General features: G+C 40.2%; 1 protein-coding gene across 1 annotated transcript in view; it reads right to left on the bottom strand.

The window, feature by feature from the left end:
- The window catches only part of csmd3b (CUB and Sushi multiple domains 3b), a 241,463-nt gene that overhangs the window by 195,738 nt on the left and 26,744 nt on the right, over positions 1 to 18,981 (bottom strand). The window contains exon 2 of the mRNA XM_076106168.1: positions 10,246 to 10,358. Within this exon, the coding sequence (XP_075962283.1) occupies positions 10,246 to 10,358 (113 nt within the window). The remainder of the gene's footprint in view (positions 1 to 10,245; positions 10,359 to 18,981) is intronic.

Below are 18,981 nucleotides of genomic sequence, written 5' to 3'. Positions count from 1 at the left end.
GTTTAATAAAAGCACACTTAGTTCGTCTTTAAGTGTGTGCGCACGTGATAACATCTGTGTGTGTGTGTGCACCGTCGAGATGAGCTAGCTCGCTAGCTTTGCATGCAGAGTAACAGACTGTGTGTGATATCTAATAGCAGGGGTCACTGTGGCGTGACTTATTACATTTAAAATCAAGCGACCCCCCCCCCCCATCCCCCGGAAAGCTGACTGACAGATGCCGACACACACACACACACACACACACACACACACACACACACACACACACACACACACACACACACACACACACACACACACACACACACACACACACACACACACACACACACACACACACACACACACACACACACACACACACGCACACACACACACACACACACACACACACACTTAACTGAGAAACCAACCAACTGAAACAGACAGAGCTGAGTAATCATCCTACATATAAAGGCAATGATTATATAGTGTCTGAAAACCAGACAGAATGCAAATTGTGGTGTAAAAAATATTGCATTAGCTTACTTTCTCCCGTTGACAAAATAAAGGATATAAAACGAACTGAAATAGATAGATCAATAGGCACCGAACCACACACAACTGTCTTTCTTTCTCATTAATGTTACTTCAAATTATGGGTGCTTAAGAAAATCCACACCGAAATTAACAAGTTCAACCTCACGCAACGGCTGAAACGATACCCGACACGGGCATTGGCGCTGAAGTACACTTCAAGATATAAGCAGCCGGCCTCTGTCCTGTTTTAGTCCTTTCAACTCATTTCAATCCTGTCCCTTTTAATCTCTTCTTCTTCTGTTATCTGTCTTTGTACGATGCGTGTAGTACAACATCTTCAACAAACCCTAACCTAACAAGTGTTCCCTCTGCACAAAACTAAAATATTTCACTCAGCGCACATCATGGCGTTGTGTTGTTTTTGTATCCATGTGTATTTTGGGGGGGGGGGTGCACAGTCTCTGGGGATTCAATTTGCAACAAAGTTGTTCTTTTCATCACAGCACAAAACTTCAATAATCGCACCTACCTGTTGTGACAGACAGAGGCATCACAGGGCAAAACTCTGTTGCCTATCTGCTGCAAAGTAAAGGAGTTATTTTAATGACATTCACTTGCTTTTGCTCCACAGCTGGCTGTATACGATCACAATCTGGTGTCTCCGCGGACTTAGTTCCATCTCTCTAAAATCATGACAACGTATGGACGATGTTGTAGTTACAAAGTTCAAATGCTGTAAAAAATACATTTGTGTTTTAGAGACTGGTTACAAGGTGTCATCCAGATATGTTCATTAAAGAGACAAGATGTCAAGAATATCAACTCAAAGGAGCAACACCCTATGACGATAGGCTTTGATGGTATGTAAAGTGAGCATATACAAACTTTTCTTAAACCTCAAATTCCCGGCTGTATCATAAATCCAATGAATCCGTCGAGCAGTGGAACAAAGCTGCTGGTGCTGTGTTACTGTACTTCCCCCTGCTGCACTGCTCTTCTCCTTCCTAGGAGACAGCATTTGAGATATTAAAAGCAGTGGGATAGTGAAATAACAAAAAGCTGCTGATAGAGAGCAGACCACAGGGGGCCGCAGGATACAGCGCTGATAGTCATTTTTAACAATTAATTCGACGATTAAATATTGAGAGAGAACCCCATGGAATGCCCTTGAATAATGAAATCTGCTGAGGAGAAGCAGCTTAAGGTGGTGAGAGATCATCCAGTCGATGTCCCTTATCACATTTAATGGGAGGGCGTTGCATTTGGAGAAGAACCTCTTTGATTGGCTGATTGGTGTTGAGGGATACATTTTGTCAAAATTCTCCCTCGGAGTGCTGTCTGACTCATGGCATCGGAAACCGCCGTGTCAGCATGACCCTGCTCGTTTTCCGGTTATGCTAATCGGGTGACATTCCTTCCTGCTTGGCAGGAGAAGCTGATTGGATGGGCCGAGGTGGTGACCCTGATGGGAGGCCGTTTGATTGGTTGGCTGATATAAAGCTGAATAATGGACTGACATTGGCCAGGAGGCTGTATTATTATCAACTCACACTCACATACACACAAACACACACACTGCTGCGGTACATCAACACACTTCCACACACAGTATGTACCAACACAGCCTATAATTTAGCCAGGTGGCCTGTGGTTGGCTGACAGACCTGAATATCAAATCAATACATCATTTGATGTAAATTCTATCCTGTCTTGGCACAGACAGGGTTTGGTAGCCCATCACTATAATTCCATCGCAGTATTAAATATCATACAGATATCAGGCCAATATATCATTTGTTGGACTTCTTTTAGAGTCAAATTCCTATATTGCCAGACTAGGCACTGGAAGACTTCACTTTACTCAGACTGATGACATTTCTTTGGACAGTCTTTGATGTTAAACATACAGTATATTCCTTTCAAAGGCATTAAAACATTTGACAGCTTCTTAATAAAAACCCGTCATCGAATTGCTTAGTTTCATCCAGGTTATCACATTATTTAGTCATCTGCAGGACTTTTGTGACGTGAGGCACCTACAGTGTCCTGCTTAGCCAGACACGGAGATGTTTGGCAGGCGTTTACTTTAAGTACTTCATCCAGTATACATTGTGTGGACAGTCATTGAAGGCCGGACACAGAGATTTGGCAGCTATTTTGTACCATAACATCTTAGAATTACATACAATGATCCAGATAACAAGCTCATGTCTCTTGCTGCTGACAATGCCGGGTAACCTTGTGGAGTCCCACATCGTGCTCTATAGCACTGAAAACCCATTCATTGTTTGTTGCGTTATGCATTAGAGGGTTGTCGTATTACTCGGGAATTTTTTTTGTGTCACTCATCTATATTGTCCATCCATAAAAGGAAGGCTCTGGCAGCCTGTGATCTGTGATTTCTCATTAACAAAACAAATTAGGTGAAGATAATGCTAAATACATGAAGAAATAGGGATGGTTTTCATGGTGCTTTGTTATTTTCATAGTATGATTGGGACCAACCTCAACAGAAAACAAGGCAATACCATGAAGTAAACTATCTAAAAGAGTGCAACGGGACAGCTCGTATGATGAGATATACGACTGTGTCACAAACCTGTCAACAGGCTTGTGCTTTGTTGGATCATTTGCAAACGACTGTATTTTACAGTGGGTTGCAAATGCTGCATGACCACAGATGTGAACATCCAAAATCACTGATTTAGAGGTACGTATATGAGGTACTGGTGGCTGCTGACATTTGTATAACTCGTGTTTTTTTTCATTGCGTTTTGATGCTTTTGGGACATAGTCCGTTTCCTGTCCATGGCAATAAAGAAAACTCAAAAAGTGGAAGATTGGTAGACGGCGATATGAATTCAAAACCCATATGTTCCTTCAAAATTCTGCTTCATGCACTCTGCTCTCCACACCTGCCGTGTGTGTGATTGTTCTGATTGATGCCCCCGCATTAAATCTGACCTTGCTGCTGTTCGAACGGCGAGGAGCTGCATTCACACTGTAAATAATGAACACTCACACACAGCTTTAAAACAGCATTGATTTCTCCCGTTCAACTCGAAAGCATGGAGCACATTACATTATTACCGGGAGTTCCTCCTCTCTTCTCCTACCCTCTCCTATTCCTTACTCGCTTCTGCTGTCTCAGTGCAGCTTTGCTTTCCTCGTCTTTTTCTTCTCTTTTATATCCTCTTACAGTTCTCTCTCTTCCCTCCCTTCCTCTAATTGCTTTTCCTCGTCTTCTCCTCACTGCTTTTCATTACTCCTTATATACAGTATGCTACCATCTCTACCATCTTACTAGTTTTCTCCCCTCTCAAATCTGCTATATCGCATTAACACGGGAATATGTACATTATACACAGGCACATATACACACACACACACCACTGTACAGGACTGTAAAACCACTATTCTCCAGGGACAGCGGTGACGTATTCCATTCTGGTTTCTCATATATACGGTATGAACGCAGCCCATGCAGCCTGAGCTTCTTGTTCTCCAACAATGGTACCGACTTGTAGAGTCGGTCTTTTCACTCTTCCAGAGAAAAGGTAAAGAAAAGCTTTACCAGCTTACTGGTGGTGTCAAAATATAAAGTCCATTAATATCCTTACAAAAGGAAGTGTCATGTTAAACAACTTGACAAAAGATAAGGATTATGCTCCCATCACAAACTGAGACCATTAGACTCAAAGCTTCCCCTCCTGCTATGCTCTTAACAAATGCAATGACAAAATGTACAACAAAAAACAATTGCAATATTTGTACATGTATCTGTAAATGTAGAATATTTGAATTAATTAATATATATATATTTTTTTATATAACTATATACGATATTATCACCTTCCAAATCCTATTAAGGTGCAGCTCCTTCAACAAACATCCGCTATCGGGGTCACCTTCTCTTTCCAGGATGCCATTAACTGACCTGGATAGAATTGTTGAATTGAGGGATGGAGAGAAACACTGCATGATCAATGGAAGTGAGAAAGCAGACAGACAGACAGACAGACATACAGATGGTTGGATGATAGAGGAGTGGATATTATCAGTCCCCTCAGGTCTCTTTGATAAAGATCAGAAAAGCCACAGCCAGAACCTCAATCACATACGCATGCACGCGTGGGCGCACAAACACACACAAACACTGTCGGGGAAATGTACATCACTGATGTATGCGCACAGATGTAAGGACACACACACACACACACACACACACACACGCAAACTTGACTTTTACACTCAGATCATGTTCAAGTCAAAGAGACTCGAGTCAAAATCAATCAATCAAGCGCTGATAAGGGATCAGAGACACAGAGAAACAAACGGCGGAATGCTTTTTTAATGGCCGCCTCCATAGATTCAAACGCTTGTCTAACTGGGATCCAGCCCCTCCTGTTCAGTATACACTGGGACATTGCCCATCAGCTGCACCATCATTCAAATTTAACATTTCATGAAGTGTTTCCTCTGAGGGGCTGGTTTCAGTGGCCATGCATGCAGCAGTCTGATCAGACTCATCACCGGGAGGATTGAATGTTGTTGGCTTGTGTTTACCGCCGTGACTGGCAAATAGTGCTCGAGCCTGAAACATAATTCATGCCGGAGATGAAAACATTTTGGCAAAGCTTTCACCACAAAAGATGTTTGTTTGCTGAATTCTGAAAGAGATTAAACCCTGTTCTAACAAAAACAGCACGCTTCCTCGACAAAATTAAACCGGGTTTGATGCAAAAGCATCAACAGGTGACCACGGTGGTTATTGCCCACATGTTTTATGGACCCGGAGGGAGCAATGACCCCTACAGGCAAATAGCTTTTATCCTGGACCACTTATTTTCTTTCACTTAACTCACTCCTTATTTTATAGGGTACTTGTCAAGGCAAACAGTTTAGAAGTGTGCTAACCCCTTCATTGCTGCTCATGCGTTTCCATACAGTTGAAAACAAAGTGGTGTCGAAACATATGTAACTCAAAGATAAGATAAATCAAAAGATGAAAGAGACACAAACATGTTGTGAGTGAAGTGAAGATTTTTATTAGCTCCCTCCTAGAAAATATAAATCATGTATATCAAGCTGGTAGCTGAGCAGGTTGAGGAAATAAGTGTGTGTGTGTGTGTGTGTGTGTGTGTGTGTGTGTGTGCGGAAGGTCACTGGATTGGCTGTAAACATCTGTGAGTAAGTAACACTCTCCATGATAGTGTGTGGAACTGAGGGATAAATGCCCAGATGGAGAAGGGTCTATTGATGTAAGTGATCCATCTGGCCAGAGAGAGCTCCCAACGTGTTTATTAACCTGCTGCCAGCAGCGACCTGTTTGTTTGCAAAAAATACAATTTCAAACCCCCCAAGAAGGTGAAGGCTAAGGAGTGGACTAATCGAAAGAAGCTCATCCCTCCATTTATCCTATTTCATTTGGACCGATGCCACTTTCTCCGTCCCTGCTTCGGTCAGAATTTATACCTTCACAATTCACTGTGTGTCAACTAGAAGACTGCTAAACTCTGAGCACCATTCCATTGTTTCCACTAAAATACAAAATACAAAATATAAAATCAACCAGGAGTGAAACCTTAAGGATTGCTACTTTTAAATAAAATTACTGTCAGAAGACGAAATGTAATATTTCTGACTTTGATTTGTGTTTAGGAACCTGTTCTTCCTTTTATTTGTTATGAATAAATAAACATTTTGAGTGTGTTGTGCACCTTAAACCATTTTCCGTTGAATGTGTTTTCTGTTTTTGTCCCCCCCTCTTCTATATTTTATTAGTCTTTGTTTATGCCTTCTCTTGAGGAACTATGCAAACTCTCTGTGGTAAGTGTAAATGAAGGTAAAAAAGTGTATCGCTGTTAGTCATAGAGAAGAGAAAAACAAGCAGCGGAGATAATATAAGTGCAGAGGAGAAGATGACAAACAGCAGAAGTGAAGAAAGGTTGGGGATTAGTGGAGTGACATCTCTGCTGACTTGTTGGTCACATGGCAGCGGCTGAAGAACATGTTCTCCAGTCCATGTGAGGAGGAGGAGGAGGACTACATCTGGGAGCCGTGTGTCTGCTTCTGTATGGTATGCATCGCCATGCATCGCCATGCCTGTACATTATGTGCTTCTTTATGGTCTGAACTTGTTCTAGTTCTCATATGAAAATGCCCAAAAGATGTACTTTGAGAACATTTTTGCTACTATTTTGTTTATTATTTACTTGAGTGTTTGTCGTTCAATTAAGTCAAAAACATAAGTCAATAAAGGTGAGATCACATAAAAAAATACAAATAAGAGTAGATGTATAAAGATGAACAAGGTGGTGCAGATAAATATGGAGGAGGAGGAGTAAGAGGAAACAAAAGGAATAATCCTTCAACAATGACCATGCTGAGAAAGAGCATTGTGTGTGTGTGTGTGTGTGTGTGTGTGTGTGTGGTGTCTAAGTGCTGTGATAATCTATGATTCTGTCTCATCAGCACAATATCAAACTGCCTCCAACATCATGCTACATTGTTACATTGTTCTCCATCTCTCTCCGTTTCACACACGCACACGCACACACACACACACACACATGCATCTATACATACTGTACGGTATGATGCTGGTGTATGAATTAGTTATGACCTGACAGTCTTCAGAGGAAGAGGATCAATTGTTCAAGGATTACATCAAAGTGTATTCCACCAAGCAGAAAAGGATAGAGCTGCACTACTGTACCTTTGCCCCGCCAATTGCAAAATCTGCTCCTATCGAGCGAGCAATGAATTTAACCTTTTTCATGTACCTCTGTTTTATAATGGAATAATACAGAGCGGTAATCCATTCATCCATCTATCCATTCATACTTTGTCTAAAGCACATCCAGCTCCAAGGTGTGCAGTCGCAGCAGGTTGAGCAGAGCAGTCCTCCCCATCCACATTCAGCTCCTCCTGGGCTTGTGAGTCCCGAGGCGTTCACAAAGCCAGGTGAGCCGTCCAGGATCTTCTGGGTGTTCCCCCGGGGTCGCGTCCTGGTTTGACGTGCCGGGAATAACTCAACGGCAACATGTCCACGAGGCTTCCTCATCAGATGGCCAAATGACGTCGGCTCATTTCAATGTGAAGGACTCCGACCTCCTTCCCCCCTATTTCTTAGCTTCTTAACCTTAGATCGGTAATGTGTAGATATCGTGTGTGTGTGTGTGTGTGTTTTTTCTTTCTGAAAATGTATTTTTTACAATGCTAAGGCAATACCTGCAGAAATCTAAAATCTGAATTGGCTCAAGGAACAGATTAGGCAGAAGGATTACGTGGAGTAAAGATGACTTGCCAAAAATTGTCCAAACCAGGGTGGATCATTCCTTCTTAGAAAATACCCTCCTTTCTGTGTAAATTCCCAGCCAAGCTGCGTGTTTTGGACAGTATGAGATGCCGAATATAGAAAGATCATCAGCATAATGTTGCATTTTGGCAAATGCCAAGAGTGAGTACACTCTCCCTTTGTCACACACACACACAGAGGAAGTCAAACAGCTGAATGTATCGGAAACAAGGAACTCTTTGGATAAATCTCCTGGAGCAAACTCTCTGTGTCGCACACACACACACACACACACACACACACACACACACACATATAAGCACACGCCCGTAGAGAAGCACACAGAATCAACATGGGCCAAGTAGGAAGTGGAAACTAGTGCCAGTGAATAAATCTGGGACAACTGCTTGGACGTACAAGTAGCACAAACACACACAGACACACACACACAAACTCAGATGTAGCATGCGTGCAGACTTTCACCAAGGCGCTTCGCAATCAGTGATATTGTCATTATGCGGCACACCAGACACGCGTACCAACAAACTGAACACCCACCAACCATCCAACCTACATCCAGACAAGCACAAAGGCCCTCAGAAGGATGCAGAGGGACACGCAGAGAGACCGTTAAGCAGTTATTTTTCAACAGCAACCAGCTGTGACCAACGCTGTGTGAGTGTGTGTGTGTGTGTGTGTGTGTGTGTGAACAAGCCGTCATCTGAAAGTTAGCGAACAGAACTGTGCAAACATACATTTAATATACAATAAACATGAACACCATCTATAGTTCTTTTCAACAGGCCTTTTTCACGAAAGCCTGAATAGGTTTGACTACCTTGACTGCCCATAACTGCATCTCATACACCACCTGTTTACCTCCCCCGCTTTAACATTAAGCATTCAGATGCGTGACAAAAAGCATATGATTATAATGGTAATCAAACCTACGGGTAATGACTTTGCATTTTGTTAAACCTAATGTTTAATGCGTATTATCTTCTGTAGTAAGTACATGTCTTGCACCGTGTCCTTTCAAATGACATCTCACCACATCACAGAGAATAGCGAGGAAGCTATACATAATTATGTACTTATTTGTTTTGTTGATTTTACACAGTATCATGCGTGTGCCTCCGGTAGACAATTTCATGCTCCTGTGTTTTATGCTCCGGAACTAACTGCCTCAGTGAGGACATCAAAGTTGTTCTAATCTAAATCTAGTCTGAAATCGTTAATGCACACAGGACATGGTGCTGATACATCGTGAGTTCTAATTTTAACCATCACTTCAACTATTCATTTCTCTTCTTTCATCTGTGCAAATGGTACCGTGATGTTTACTAAGGGCCTGAAGGGAGAGGGCAAAAAGGGGGACGCTTTAGCTACCCCTGGAATGGGCCAAGTTCCCTCTGGAAGCAAAGCCCACATCACGTCTTTGTTAAAATGTTTAACCTTCATGGTGAAAAACTAGATATATCAACAAGAATACATATTAAATATGGAAGTGAAATATTTACTAAATCCAATGTGTAAGAGATTTTAGCTGAAGTTCATTATGTGCCCGATCCCTTAGCTTTAGAGGGTGAAAATGGACTGATCTGTAAAGTCTAGATCGTTGTAGCTGTGACATAAATATGACCATAAAACCCTGTTTCTGTCCCTGAAAGCCTATAATACCAAGACCTGAGACGCTCTCATTCTGTGTCATGCTCTGTCTATGCTTTTCCTTTCTCTGTCTGGATTTGACAGCCTGCAATGTTGAAAAGGAATGAACTTGTCACCCATTAGGAAGTTACTGTGCCGAGGGTAAAGGAGTGAGGGAGCGGATTGAGTTCAGAATATGGTAGTTTTCCTTGAAAACTTTCAAAATCCGAATGGCCTTACAAACGAATTGAAAATAAATCATGTACGCTATATATGTCTGCAATGTACAAAAACACTTTACTTCTAGTCCCCTTATTCAACGCCCATAAACGGATGCCGGTGAATGAACAGATAATGAATGACGCTATTGTAACACACAGTTAAATGAAAATACATTAAAATATGTCTTCATTGGAGAAATTCTAATTGCTTACAAATACTGAACATTCATAAAGACTTAAAAAATATCCTTATATCAACTTACATCCCTTACATTATGGTGTGTTAACGCCTCTTCATCAAATATTAATACTGCTCACAAATTCTAAATAGGGGGACTTGAATTAAAGTGTTAGCAAAAGAAAAACATATAACCGAATGTTTAAATGTTCTGTAAGTGGTATTTAAGTATAATGTGTCTGGCAAATATCAACAGGGGTTGCTCCGGGTAAACAACACAGCGCAATGAACTATAGATGTCAACATTGAAGCTCAGCCTAAACGCTCTCACATACCACCTCACACACACACACAAAGACAGAAAGACGCTGACTGACCTTCGTAGTTGAGTTTGAAGCCATGTGCAGACACAGCAAAGTCACTGGTCAACCTCAAAGAGAAGACATTTCCTGTGCTGGTGACAGGCGTAGGAATCTGGAAGCCTGTTATCCTGTAGAAACACAAAGAAGAACGTGTTGACATTATCAGCAAATTATCAAACATAATACATTCACAAGAAAAACACAAAAGGCCTTACAGCTGTGAATCGTTTAAGCTCTTCATTACTGGTCAAGTCATTTTAAAATTCCCCAAAACTTAAATGCTTGTCAAATGTTTTTATGACTGAAGTTCTATATCGGTTACGTTGTTGTAACTTTTGGATAAAAAGCACGATCTATGTGAGAGCTGAAAACAAGTGTTGTATAAATATTTGAATTTAGATGAAAATCTGGACATTTACAGATATTTGCCGGGATTTGGGACACCCAGCTTCAACAACCGGGACAATCCAAAACAAGCCGGGACATCTGGTCCCCGTAATAATGATACCTGCCAGTTAGATTACACTCCTATCACTGATGTTTGCTCCTGTCTGGCATAGAGCCTCTGGGGCAGAACATGATCAACTCTCCATGATTACAATAAATAAAGACGGACAAACGGCCACGACTCAAAAAAGTTTTTTTTAAATAAACCAAGGCACAAGATCAAAGTGTACCAACAGAAAGGTGAGCCCTGGTTAGATAAGTAGGAACAACGTCACTGGGTTTGTAAGTAAGGAGGCCAGGCCGCCATTAATCTCTACTTCTTGTTTGAGTGTGACCTCCAAAAATAAGCTTACACACAACTACCCAGGTGTGCTTTCAGCTTTTAGACTCTTCAAATTAAAGGAGGAAGAGGAGAGAAGGAGGAACAGAAGGCTAGCTTTTTTCCCCGTCGTGGACAAGAACCGAACCATCTTCCCGCCGCTACCAGTCTTTATTTTCTTTTGCCTCCCTCCTTCCTTCATTTCCTCCCTTCCGCTTTCATCTCTCCTCCTCTTCCTCATCCCACTCGCACCAGCCCTTCCTCCAGCATTAGGTCGCCTAACTTCGTGTTCTTCTTCCCTCTTACACACTTTCCTCTCCACTTTCTTTGTCTTCCTCTCTGCTCTCCTCTCTTGCCCCTTTTACACAGAGATTCCGCAATACAAGAAAGAACCGCCATTACGCCGGCTTTGCTTTTTTACACTGAATCAAACAACACTGGCACATTGCTGCCCCGGTGTGTGATTTTAGATAGCTTGCCAACATCCTGGAGGCAAAAGAGGCGTGACACAACAGTGTCGGTGTCTAGTGTGTGTGCATGTGGATCCGGCCACCGTCTGTCCCTTTTCTGTCCGTCCCATGTCCGTACCTTTGGCACCATCCAGCTAGGCGGAGTAACGGCGAAACAGTGCCGCTTTGAACATCCTGTGTGAAAGAAGCTACTATGGACCTTACCAACCTGAATCTCTCTTCTTCCTCTCTCTGCCCTTTTCCCTGGCATTCCTACAGCTAACTTTTCTTTTCTTTTCTTTCTTCTTTTCACCCTTATGTTCCTCATCACCCTTGTGTCACCTCCTTTCCTTTTCACCTCCGTCCCCTAATTTCTACTCCGTCGTTTTTCATTTCCCTTCTCTAGACCACCTTTCTTTTCTACCTACATTCACTTTCATCCTTCCACTCACCCTATACAGACCTTCTCCCTCTAATCTATCTTTAATTATTCCCTCCCCTTCATCCCCGTCAGAGTGCCATCTGTGATGCTTTTAAAACATGGGATAACATAAATCTCTTGGATTCCTCAGTATTACATGTGTCGCCTTGTTTATTTTTCTGGAACTGATTCAATAGCTATTCATTAGTTAGACGTTAGTTCCGGATTGATCCTTACTCACTCCTCTGAACTGTGTGTCCCACTCCCTGCCTTAACGAAGAAAAAACACTAAAGGAATGTCAGAAAATATTTGACATCTACCTTCCACAAACAAGGAAACCTTTGATCTTCAGCATAACATGCATCTCCAGTTAGTTCACAATCCACAATCAATGCATTGACTTCCTATAATTCTATATTCCGCTAACCAATCCTTGCACTCATCTTTCTTCTCAATATATCCTCTTCTTCTTTTGTCTCCACATTTCAATTTATCTGATTTATTAAGAGTAAAACAACCACAGCCAAACATTTCTTTATGAACCTGCCCTCTTTCAGCCCTCTCCCTCTCTCTCTATATATATATATATATATATATATATATATATATATATATATATATATATATATATATATATATATATATATATATATATATATATATATATATATATATATATATATATATATATATATATATATATATATATATATATATATATATATATATATATATATATATATATATATATATATATATATATATATATATATATATATATATATATATATATATATATATATATATATATATATATATATATATCATCTTCTTCGTCTCTCTCCAACCTTGCTTTTATCCTCCGGTATGGACCTTTATTTCTTTCACCATCTCCCCTCCTGCTCTTCATATTGCATTGATTTTTTCACCCTGTCCAAACCCCTTGGGGTCAATCTCATTTCTTATTTGTACCCTTACCCCTGGCTTTTCCCCTCAGAGCAGAGTTACAAGGGGTGGTGGTTGAAATCTTCCCCTATGAAATGGGACAACCCTTCGAGACCCTGATACTTTATACTTTATGCGTAGATGGTGGTTACGTAAACAGACAAGACAGGCCACCTCGTGACTAGCTTCCTGTGCTCCTACCCCTCCTGCCCTGCCAGAGGAGCGGTAACAAGTGCAGAAACTTTGCGGCAGGACTTCAAATGTTGGGCATCACATGTCAGGGAAATTCTATAACACATTGAAACAACATGAAACATCATTTCAAAAACTTTATCAATAAAGAAAATACCTCCTTGCTTCCATAACGTTCGCTTTGGAGTGCACCTCTGAACACCTCAGTTTGGAGGGCCATATAGCCCTAGCACTTCGCCCTATAGCCCTCTATCACAGCAAGAATCGGGACGCCCAACCCCGACATGTGAACAAGTAAAACGAAGGAGTTGAGCTAAGAGGTATAGGTGCAAGGGCTTTGTTGGGACTGCGTCTAAATCATTCTATACCTCTATTTCTCCTCTTGTTCGACATCTCCCATCCCTGATACAGTTTTCCTTTTAAATGTAACTTATATAGTTGATCTGTTCCTCTTCTGTACATATACTTTTCTATAATCTGTCTATCCACCTTTCTGCTCATCCAAACTGTGCTTCACTCTGTACAACATGCTTCTATCTCTCTTGTCGATTTTGCTTTCAATTGTCTCACTCGTTTCCCATTTCTTTCAGTTGGTCCTTCTTAGCCGACTCACTCCTTTTGTATTCCTTCGTTCTCTCTCATCTCGTCCAATACCACTCAAAGCACGCATGGTGGCCACTTTCTTGAAAGCACCAAACATCTCTTTGATCTTTCCCTCTGTTCCCAATCCATATCGTCTCTGTATTTGTCCGTCTCTGCTGCCATCCTATTTTTGGTCATTCTCTCCTCTCATCTCCACTCTTTTAATATATCTTCCCTTTTTCTCTTTACTGTGTGATTCAACAATGTGCTTTCCTTTCTGTTATTTCACTGCCTTTCTTCCCCCTCATGTTGAGAACAACATACAGGCATGATAGTCATGATGTGCGTGTAATGAAGCACAGGGTGTCATCTCCAAATCAAATGATCTCTGCACATTTAAATGCAAGCTTTGTTAGCTGTGCTACTGTAAAGCCTAGAGCACAAACACACTACGCTAGATGAGTAGCAATAAATTAAATGTCTGCAATCTGGCAATCCTGAAAGCAGAGGAAATGAAATAACTCAAAGAAAGAGGTAGTAAAGGAAAAAAGTTTGGAAATACGTTCATCGTATAACCATCCCCACACAGCATATTGGTGACATACGAACAATTTCAAATAGTGGCACAATGTGACTGTATTAACTGTATAGTAGTTGCAGCATAAATGCAGATTAATTCAAATTGGATATATTCTGACCAGGATTATATATTGCTGTACATATCAGGACATATTCTAACTGTTAATTTCAAATGAATTCCATACAATTTAATAAACCTTTGTATACACCACATATTTGCGTACCTTGTTAACCAGATCACAAATCCACTTGCATCTGTTGCATTTCTCACATACATGCAAATCTATATATTTAAATATATGTGAGCCCCACTCTAGTCCAGAGGGTGGTGGTAATGCAGCTGTTTGGTAACGCCACCAGAAGAAGAATTTATCAGTTCACTTTTATCGATCACAGTTAAGCTAGCTAATAACTAACACAACCTTATTGATAAGCTGCACGAAAAGACAGAGTTGTGCTCGTTTCCATGGGGAACCTGCTGCTCCCTCACCCCCTAACCGACCACTGCACTGTCACCTCAACATCTTTTCTATAAAGAAAAAAAGAAATAAAGAAAATGACTGATCCTTTTGAAACATTGTGTGCATTCATTATAATGTAAGGAGCTTCTTGATAAAAAAAACAAAACAGCCAGATTAAAAAACAGCAAATATCGTGTTATGTAAATAAACCTAAAACCATTATCTTCGGCTTCCTCTCCAATATCTTATTTGTTATGCTTCACTCCTGCCGAAACAAACTTACGCACACACACACACACATCCTGTATACTCAATTTCCTTTGTTACAATTTATCTCTGGATTTATGCGTTGTGAGATTTATGAGGTAAAACCAAAATTCTTTTACAGAAAGTGAAAGAGAGATGGAACAGATGGTGTCTGACGTTCAAGGTCTTTTCCTGTGGGAGTGTGTGTGTGTATGTATGTGTGGTGTATAGAGTGAAATCACATTAGCAAGTGAATGAAGAACTAGCTAATATCTGCAGAGTGCTTTCTCTGCTCTCCCACACACACAAACATAAGGGATCACACACACACACACACACAAACACAAATAGAGACACACCATTCTCTTTTTTTTCTCCAAAAAAAGCAACCATGCAGTCTGGCTAATGCGATTGTCAGACGCCCCCCCCCCCCCCCCCCCCGTTTCTCCTTTGCTCCCTTTTCTCCTTCCTTTGTATCTGATGGTGTCTTTATTGCCGAGAGGACCATCTCTTTTTTTTATCATTATTATTACTGCCATGATACAAAATGAGAGATATAGTCGAAAGAGATTAACTGTAAAAAATAAAATAAAAGACAGAAGAATGGACACGATGAGAGAAATGCTGCACAGTTAAGGTTTTGTGCCGCGCTGAAAAATAATTTCTCGGATCAAATCATATCTGATGTGAACTGCATCGTTTAATCACATCAAAGAGTCATACAGACCTAGACCATGCACTCTCATATGCTTAGGATAGATATTCACGGAGCAGTGTGAGCGTCTGCCTGGACGTGAAATCAACCAGCTTCATGTATAATCATGTCTACACAGATTACACTTTATTTAAAGCAACTATTTTCTGGTATAATCACAGTTTCTTACTGACCAGCTTTGATGATCATATGGAAATTGATTGAATGTTATTTCAGAACGTGCATATTACCTATAATAATATAATAATAATGCCATCCATAGAAGGGGGGAGGGCAACAGAAATAGTCTGAGAAACAAACCCCACATTGAGTCAGTTTGAGTTATTAAATACATTCACAATGTAGCTGTTTTCTGTTGAATATTTAGGATGGGCATTGAGTAAAAAAAAGACGCATGTTGATTTGAGGACACCAAATGGAGTTATGGTGCAATTAATCCCTCGGGGCCTTTTATCTTAATGGTTACTACTAAATGCTCAACCCAGCACCTTCACCTAAACACAAATAGGTCTGTACTTTACATTCTCACTATTCAAGCGAGCCAAGTAACAAGGGATGGTTATCAATAGGGAGTTAAATGTAGTGCGGAGGCATAGATTGCAAGTGAAGACACACATGATAACACAATAGTTAAAAAATAAATACAGGGGTATACAGAGTGAGATAGACATTTTTAACGTTTAAATCAAATCGTAAGTAGGTCACACTGCTTGGAAATACTGCGAGTATAATCTGATAAACTGTATAAAGTATCTTACTACACATTTATGTAAAACAGAGGTATTGAGCAGTATTTTTTTAATTAATGGTGATCGAGCTCAGTTTTAAAGTCTGTTGTTTTCCCTCATCGAGTGTCAGTATGTGTAGCTACCAGTCCCTAACCACCAAAGTAGCAGAAGCGAGAGACCACTGGGAGTGTTAGGCTGCGAGCTATAGAAACTGTGTACATCTGTGGTTGTGTGTGTGTGTGTATTTTATTGAGTTGATACTGACCCAAGGCCTGACCTCACAAACCAAAATGCTCTGAATCTCCTCTTCCTCCAGTTTCTCCCCATGGTCCCACATCCATCTTTTCTTTTCCTGCCTTGCCTCCCTTCCGCTCTTCCATTCTGACTCTTTCCATTGGGTCAAGTTACTGGCCATTTGCTCTTTTTCCCGTGAGGAATGTAGCTTTCTATGTGTAGACCAATAAAGCCCCCCAGCCCATTGCTTCTCTTCTTTCTCTGCTTGTCTGCCCACTCAGAGCAAACACAAATCAGTGCGTAAAGTATCCTTAGTCTTAATTGTGAACAGCATATAGACATTTCTCAACTTTGCAAGTTCTGAAATGATGTAACTGTTTGGTATTGAGCCTCTATTCCTGTCTCTTTTATCCATGATTAAAGTGTATTAGTTTCACAAAATAGTTAATTTAGGAGGAACCTGACAAAACAAATATGATACCTCAAAAAATATATAAAACTGGAAAGACATCAAAACTGTTGTTTTTGCTAATGGCTGAAACATAACAGAGCAAAGATGCACTGCAGACCGAGGAGAAGGAGAGATAAACAAAGTAAATGTTCGTGTGAGGAGGCAGGATTATTTTATTGTGTTTTGAGGTAATTATATTAATAACTAACTCATCATATTGAGTCATTCAAAATGTCACTTTGTTCCAGTGTCATTTGAAATTAGATACATATCAATGTATATTATTACTAATTATTAGTATTATTATGACATCTATTGCATTAGTATACAGCCAATGACATTAAATCGTTTGTGACAATTTTGATTTTGTTCAAATTATTTAGCACTATTAATAAGTAAAAGTATTTCACTGAACCTTTGCTTTTAAACAGAAGTAACTCATATATTACACCTGTGATGACATACTTGTTTTAACTTTATCATCCACCACTTAATCTGTTTTCTTGTGCCCTGTAAACATGTTTAATCCATCTATATGCAGATGATACTCAGCTGTATCCTAATTTATTGAGTTAGTCATACAAAAGGTACAAAATAAGTACAATGAGGATACTCTAAATGTCACTGTAGCACTCAGTTTCTCATATGTACTAGATAATGTAATTGTAACTCATTTTAAAAGGCAGTAGGTGCAAAATCCATACATACTTTTTCCAAAATGAATCATGCCACATTTGATCCATTTAACAGCCACACAGACTTAACCAAACCCATACACAGACTCCAGTATTGTTATGTAGTGTATTTTGAATGGTGTATTTACTTTATTTCTTGAACATCAGTTTCTCTTATTTCATTACTGTTTCATCATGCAGTGTTTAGTTAATATTCACATGTTCATCAGACAAACTCCCTCTCTCTCACACACACACACACACACACACACACACACACACACACACACACACACACACACACACACACACACACACACACACACACACACACACACACACACACACACATAGAAACCATAAGGTTATTTCAGTTCGTTTTTGCAGACATGTTTCGGGTTTTTGACTTCTGGTTGAGCTTGTTTCTGTCCCATGTCTCATTTGGAGACCAATTTCTGACTTTGAACCAGGCTCACAGGTAATATAGGTTGAAAATAGAGGTCTTTTCATTTGTGTCACTTTCTCATGTTTTTAAAAAATATGGCGAATGGATGAACTTAATGTGGCACGTACACACGGACAATAGCGGTGTCAATCTTCACTGGCCTCAATATGTGATTAAGATTCAACTCTCAACAATTGTAATGCACAACGACTCTCGATGCATTTCAATCAATCATCTTCATTTTTCTACATTATTGCACATGGCTATTTTTTCATCAATCAATACAACTAGTCTATAATATATAAAAGCTGCATATTTTCAATACCAGTATCTGTGTGATCCACTTCAGTACGTAAAGATCACAAAAACAAAATGAAAATCCTTCTGCTGTGTGATGAAATCTAAAAAAATAAGGTTTTCACACAGGAGCTTTATGACTTTACAACATGAATTAGCCTACCAACTATTTGTTACTCAAAGCTCTTCGACTCTTACTTTGTTGAAATCACTGCATCACCCAACAGGGTCAACGACACCGCTGTCAAATTTCAGCCTGGATGGATGTTTTTTTTTTTTTCAGTCCAACATTCTTGAAACAGAGAAACTACTATTGGTAACAAGAGCAACACGTTAGCAGACTGAAGAGTGCTGTCACTCAGTTCTGCGCCTCACACAGTGTAAGCTCCGCCCTCGGTGAAACACAGAGAGCAAAGGAGAGGAGTGAACGAGGACAGAGGAGATAACCAAGCGCAAAAGTAAATGACAGCAAAACGCAGTAAAGACCTACACTGAGCTAAAATGACACCTTTCTCCTGATTATCTTCTGTCACTGCATCAAATGCAGAATATTTTACTTTCACAT

Source organism: Anarhichas minor, unplaced genomic scaffold, assembly GCF_050575085.1.
Source record: "Anarhichas minor isolate MPS153535 unplaced genomic scaffold, ASM5057508v1 ptg000033l, whole genome shotgun sequence".
Taxonomy (NCBI): Eukaryota; Metazoa; Chordata; class Actinopteri; order Perciformes; family Anarhichadidae; genus Anarhichas; species Anarhichas minor.
Note: the sequence above shows the minus strand (reverse complement) of the source record. Positions and strands in the feature narration are given on the sequence as shown.